This window comes from Mus pahari, chromosome 13, assembly GCF_900095145.1.
Source record: "Mus pahari chromosome 13, PAHARI_EIJ_v1.1, whole genome shotgun sequence".
NCBI lineage: Eukaryota > Metazoa > Chordata > Mammalia > Rodentia > Muridae > Mus > Mus pahari.
In genome coordinates this window covers 24,422,607-24,429,130 of record NC_034602.1, presented here as the reverse complement: position 1 = coordinate 24,429,130, position 6,524 = coordinate 24,422,607, and the positions used below count along the sequence as shown (strand labels likewise).

General features: G+C 49.1%; 1 protein-coding gene across 1 annotated transcript in view; it reads left to right on the top strand.

The window, feature by feature from the left end:
• The window catches only part of Nipsnap1 (nipsnap homolog 1), a 16,473-nt gene that overhangs the window by 8,580 nt on the left and 1,369 nt on the right, over nt 1–6,524 (top strand). Inside the window, exons 3-7 of the mRNA XM_021211190.2 lie at nt 2,846–2,916; nt 3,062–3,202; nt 3,485–3,516; nt 3,850–3,944; nt 5,322–5,405. Coding sequence (XP_021066849.1) covers nt 2,846–2,916; nt 3,062–3,202; nt 3,485–3,516; nt 3,850–3,944; nt 5,322–5,405 — 423 coding nt within the window. The remainder of the gene's footprint in view (nt 1–2,845; nt 2,917–3,061; nt 3,203–3,484; nt 3,517–3,849; nt 3,945–5,321; nt 5,406–6,524) is intronic.

The following is a 6,524-nucleotide window of genomic DNA, read 5'->3' as shown; positions in this document are numbered from 1 at the left end:
TTTTTTTTTTTTTTTTTGCTTGTTTTTTTCTGAGTCAGGCTTTCTCTGTGTCGCCTTGGCTGTCCTAGAACTTGCTCTGTGGACCAGGCTGGCCTTGAACTCTCAGAGGTCCGCTTGCCTTTGCCTCCTGAGTGCTGGGATTAAAGCAGTGGTTCTACCTTCCTAATGCTGCTACTTATTAATACAGTTTCTCATATAAAGTGATTTTCATTGCTACTAGATAACTGTACTTTTGATACTGTTATAAATTGTAATGTAGATATCTGATCTCTGCCCTCTGCCCTCTGTAGAGGTTGTGACCCACAAGTTGAGAAAGAGTGGATTAGACATGTGTGATGATGCTTGGTTTATTCACTTGCCTCTTAAGGTTATTTTCCAATCTGTTTGTCTATTGCTCGTGTGCACATGCCTGTGTGTGTGTGTGTGTGTGTGTGTGTGTGTGTGTGTACACACATGCGTGCGCCATGCTATGTATATGGAGGTCAGTGGACCATGGTTCTTGCCTTCACCTTGTTGAGGCAGGGTCTCCTTTGATTCTTCTGCTGCACAGCGTGCACTCCAGTCTAGATTACAGATGTGCATTTCTGCACCTGGCTTTGTCATTCGGGTTCCGGGGAGCAAGCTCAATTTGTCAGGCTTGTGTAGCAAGAGCCTTTCCCTGCCAAGCCATCTAACCAGCTCTCACCTGTCTTATTGTTTTGTATCTTTGGTGTAGACAAGTATCCTTCTGGCCAGGCTTGGTGGCGCACACCTTTAATCCCAGCACTTGGGAGGCAGAGGCAGGTGGATTTCTGAGTTCAAGGCCAGCCCGGTCTACAGATCGAGTTCCAGGACAGCCAGGGCTATACAGAGAAACCCTGAAAGACTGGATTCTTTGCACTTTTGCTGGGTCAGGGACTGTCCCTGGCTCTCTGATCTCTACCTCTTGGCTTTTCATTCCTTGGTCATGCACTCTGTAGCTGTCAATAGTACTTGTCTGTCTTCTCGTATAGGTAATGAGTTCTGAGGGTCAGGGCCTATATCTCTTTGCAATATTGAATACCTAATAAAAATATTTCCCTTATTTTAAGGATTCATGCTGTAGGGGCTAGAGAGGTGGCCCAGTGGTTAAGAACACTGTCTGTTCTTCCAGAGGTCTCAGGTTCCATTCCTAGCATCCACAAGGGGCTGGCAAGTTCTGTAACTTCAGGAAACCCCACGCCCTCTGCTGGCCCCTGCTGGCCTCTGCTGGCACTGCAGGCACATGGTTCACAGAGAAACATTTCTAGATATAGAACAAAAAAGTAAATAGTCTTCCAAAAAATCTTTTCAAAACATTTATGCTAGGTCAGCAGTTACGAGCAATATTACACTTATAGAGGACCTGAATTCAATATCTGGCACCCATTCGGTAACTCACAACCATCCATAATCTAGTTCCAGGAAGTTCACATCCTCTTCTGATCGCCATGGGCACCAGACACACATATGGTGTGCTTACATGCATGTATGCATGAGGACAAAGCACTCATATAAATAAATTTGATCTTGAAAAACAAAGACAAAAAATTTTTTTTTGACACAGGAATTCTCTCTATGGCCCTGGTTATCCTAGAACTCTGTAGACCAGGCTGGCCTTGAACCGAGATCTGCCTGCCTCTGCCTCCTGAATGCTGGGATTAAAGGCGTGCGCCACCATTGCCTGACTTGAAAAAAAAAAAATTTTTTTTTTAAGTTGATACTGGCTCATCCTGGACCTCTCCTGGGCCTCTGTAGTCAGTGTCTTGAGTCACCAGGAGGTCTTGTGTACATTGGCATCTCTGTATGTATCCTCCTACGCCTAACCACACGCTGGTACGTCCTGGTATCCCAGTTTAATCTTTAGGTTTTTTTTTCTCCCCATTCCCTTGCTGCCTTCCTTCCATCTGTCCCTCCCTTGCTTGATCCCTCCTTTCCTTCCTTTTTTTTTGAGACAGAGTTTTATATAGCTTGGGCTGGCCTTGAACCTTCTGATCCTCCTGTCTCCTATGTGTCTCCAGCCAGTCCAGTTTTATGCATTGTTGGGGATTTGAACCCAGGGCTTTGTGCAGGCTACCAGCTGAGGTACATCCCCAGCCTGCTTCTGCTTCCTTTCTTTTTAAGGTAGGGTTTCCTTCTGTTACCCAGACATTGGCTCAAGACATCATCCTGAATCAGCTTCCTGAGTGGCTGGGACCACGAGCCCCCTGTCTCCATATGTAGCTGCAGCTGTTTTTATTTATTTTTCTTAAGTTCATTGCCTTGGAAGGTTCCTGTTTTGTTATTGTTGTTTGGTTGTTTTTGCAGAGACATGGATATTAGGGTCTCCTGCTGTTAGGTGAGTGGTCTAGCCTGAGCTCCAGCACCAGCCTCTTAGAGTGTCTTGTGTCTGTTCATCAGACTTACTCCTCCTGTCCGTCCGGCCCCTCACGGTCTACTGTCCATCTGTGTGTGCACTGCTGTTCCTAGGATGGAAGACACTCTGATCATCTTTTGCTTGTTGATGCAGTAGATGACAGCCAGGTCCTTCTGCATGCCAAGCATGTGTTTTAATCAGTAGCCACTCCCTAGCCTCATCTGATCCTCTTGTTGCAGCTACTTAAGGAATGTTAGTAGGATCTTGTGGATGAGGACATTGAGTCCTCGAAGGGGTCAAAGGTCATCAAGCTGAGCAGAGCTAGTGCTCTCCTGGGCTTGCCACTGAGGTCACCCCCCAACCAGTGCTACGCCTCACCAAGACAGATGGAGCTAGGAGACACCTCTGCTCTGCTGCTACATACAGTCCAGCCCTGGTGTCAGGCAGGCAGGATCCCCGTAGCTCCTTGACCTGTATTCCTATCCCCAACAGTACACCTATGGCGGTTCTCAGGTGGCTACCCGGCCCTCATGGACTGCATGAACAAGCTAAAAAACAACAAGGTATCCCAGCATCCTGTGTGCATGTTGCTTCCAGCCCAGCCCTGTGAGGAGGGGAGTGTGGGACAAATTCCCCTGCCACCTATAGGGCACACTGGCAGGGTAGCACAGTCCCCTGGCTACGGTGCCTATAATGCTCTTCCTTCAGGAGTACCTGGAGTTCCGGAAGGAACGGAGCAAGATGCTGCTGTCCAGGAGAAACCAGTTGCTTCTGGAGTTCAGCTTCTGGAATGAGCCACAGCCCCGAGCTGGCCCCAACATCTATGAGCTGAGGACATACAAACTCAAGGTACCCCACTTCCAACAGAGCCGCCCCTGGCCCTCTATCTTCTCTGCTGTTGTGTTGCTTGCTTTGCAAGAGCTCAGGGTAGGATGGCCTGGTGCTTCTTCAGCTTTATGAGCTCAGAGCTGAGGTGTGTGCTTTAGTGTGCACAGCTGACATCACATGTGAGTCAGGGCCCAGGAATGAGAGGCCCTCTGGGTCAGGGAAAGGCTAGTTTGCAATCCCCGTCCCTGGGATGTCGGGAGTCCTGGTGGCGCTCACTGGTTCCTCTCTCTGGGTCTCTTTCAGCCAGGAACCATGATTGAATGGGGAAACAACTGGTAAGTTGGCTCTGGGCTTGGGAATGTGGCAGTCCCTGCTGTCCTGGGATGTTAGGGAACCCATTAGGTTCCTAGTGGGCTTGTTCTGGGCTGTGACCCAGGAGCCCAGCATGCTCTGGTCCTTGAAGCTCTCAGAGAAGGGTCCACCTGAGCAGGACAGGTTCTCTAGAGGAAAGTGCTGCCAACCAGCCAGCGGCTGCACTCCAGAGTCCATTCCCTTGGTCCTACTTTGGACCCCTTCCCCCCCCAAAAAAAATGTGGCCAAGGAATCATCCAGGCCACCTTGGGGGAACGATTGGCTGAGCTTCTTCCCATGTTCTCTGCCATCTCCAGGGCTCGGGCCATCAAGTACCGTCAGGAGAACCAGGAGGCGGTGGGAGGCTTCTTTTCACAAATAGGAGAGCTCTACGTGGTACACCACTTATGGGGTAGGTTGGAGGCACTCAAGCCTCTGTCCGTCCCTTCATAAAACATGTGGATGCATTTGTGTTCCGATTGTTCTTACATCCTAGCAGAGGGCGACTGCACCCTCAGACATAAACTAGCAAACAGGACTCATTTCACAGTGAGACATACTGGGGAGGACTGGGCAGGCGACAAGGACTTTTTTTGGCTTGAGTAGACAAGATCGTTCTGAAGGATGAAATACAAATCCTGAGCTGAAGGGTGAGAGCGCCAGTTAGGAACTGTGGGAGGCAGGGGTGTGTGGGGAGGTTTCCACGGGAAGGAACGGCATGCGGGGTGGGTAGGCCGCCGAGGAGTGGACACGAGGAGAGTTGGGTGGGGGAGCCACTGGGAAGAGTGAAGACGGGCTGAAGGAGAGCTGCAGATCAGGCTGTGGTGGGAGGAGGCGGAGGCCCCGTATGTATGAGTTCTGTAGCCACCATGTGCTTTGCCAAGAGTGCCTGGTGGGGATCAAGGTAGGAAACCAGGCAGGTGACATGGACTGACTTCTGTAGTACCAGTGTGCTCAGACAGATCCATTGCTCTGTGATCAGTGGGACATGAGAACAGATTGCGGGAGGAGAAGGGAGAGGAGAAGGGGGCACTCAGGCTCATCCCTAAGCAGCCATGTGCCCTTGTCTATGGCAAGGAGGTCTAGGAGAGGAACGAGGTCATGGGATGGAGTGTAACTCGGGGAGTATTACATATTGATGATGCCGATGCTGGGCTGGCCAGATGGCTCAGTGGGGAGGGCACTTGCCACCAAGCCTGACAACCTGAGTTTGGTTTCCAGGATCCACTGGAGTCTGACTCCTGCCACTTATCTTCTGACCTCTACACACTCACCCTCACAATAAATGAATATGTAAATGCAGTAAAGTAATTATAAGATATATATGTATCCAACAAGAAATATCACATGGGCAGTGAATGGGAGTCCATGGGAGAATTTGAGACTGGAAGGGAGTTGCCAACATATATGTATGCTTCCAAACCCTTAAGCCCTACCACAGGGCCTTTGTACATGCCAATCCTCCCCCCAACCCAATGCTTTTCTCCAACAGTCTACACTTGGCTTGCTCTCACCTGCTAGCTCTGGAACTTAGATCTAATTCCTTAGAGTCATTGTTTTCTCGTTATTCAAGATCTTCTGTCATCTCTTTCCCCTACTTTGCTTTTTTTTTTAAATAAGCATTGTTTGTAATCATCTGAAATTGATCTTTTTAATACGTGTGACTGGATGATTGACACAGCAGTGTTTGTTGACGGGCTAAGGAACAGGGATCTGGGGAGGCAGGGATAATAGGGATCTGGGGCAATGGGAGGGTTCTCTGAAGAATGAGCCTGTGCCTTTCTCACAGCCTACAAAGATTTGCAGTCTCGGGAGGAGACTCGAAATGCGGCCTGGAGAAAGAGGGGCTGGGATGAAAATGTCTACTACACGGGTGAGTGCTCCCTCTGGGGGTTAGTGGCATCTTTGCAAGCGGTCTGCTGGGGGACCTGGGGACGCAGGGCTCTGCAAGTTTCCCTGCAAGGACAGATAACATCACGTGGTCACCTCCAGTGTGGGAACTCCTGGTTTTATTTGTCTTCTGTCAATCCCCTCATCCCCCATCCCCTCACCTTTTGAACCAGCGTCTTGCTGTGTTGCCCATGCTCATTCTGAGTAGACATTTCTCCCTCTCTCTCTGAAGTTGCTGGGTTACAGGCATGTGCCACTGGGCACAGGTGGGAACTCACTTTGACATGAGTGTGACGTTCCACATGATCCAATGAGTCCTGAGGCTTTAGGATTCTAATACAGAGGTGACATGTAACCCTGGGTCAGTTCTGTACCTCTCAAAGACTGCTTCCTCTCAGGGGACAGGGAGTCAGGTTATGGAAAGTGCTTTGCCCTGATAACATCGAAACATGCCGCCAATTTTTTGAGTGATTTTTTTTTTTTTTCCTGAAACTGTTGCCATTGTTAGAAGCCCAAAGATGCAGGCAGGGTCAGTAGATACTGACTGAGCCTTCACTACACGCTGGACAGGCGGGTAAGGGGGGGCATGTGAGAAGCATGAGTCTGTCCCGCCCTTGATGCCTTCAGTCTTCCACACGTCTACTGGGTGGGCAAGAGCATGTCTGCTGAAGGAAGAGCATGAGCCTTGCTATTCCAAATGTGGTCCCAGCGGACAGCATCGGCATCTGCTGGTTACTTCAGAAAAATGCCGACTTAGCGTCTCCTAACCTTCTGTGAACTATATTTGTAGGGATTTGTATACACATCAGAGTCTGAGAAGTTAAGCACAGGAAACAAGAACTAAACTCTGGGCTGGAGAGATGGCTCAGTGGTTAAGCATAATACTGGTCTTTGGGAGGACCCAAGTTCAGTTCCCTGAACTCACCGTGGGAGGCTCACAGCTGCCTGTAAATCCAGCTCTAGTGGATTTGACATTTTTATCTCCTGACCTCCATGGGGCACTGTATTCATATGTATATACCCACATGTAGATATATACACATGAAAAATAGATAAAATCCTTTTTAAAAAAAAAAAAAAAAAAAAGGGCTGGTGAGATGGC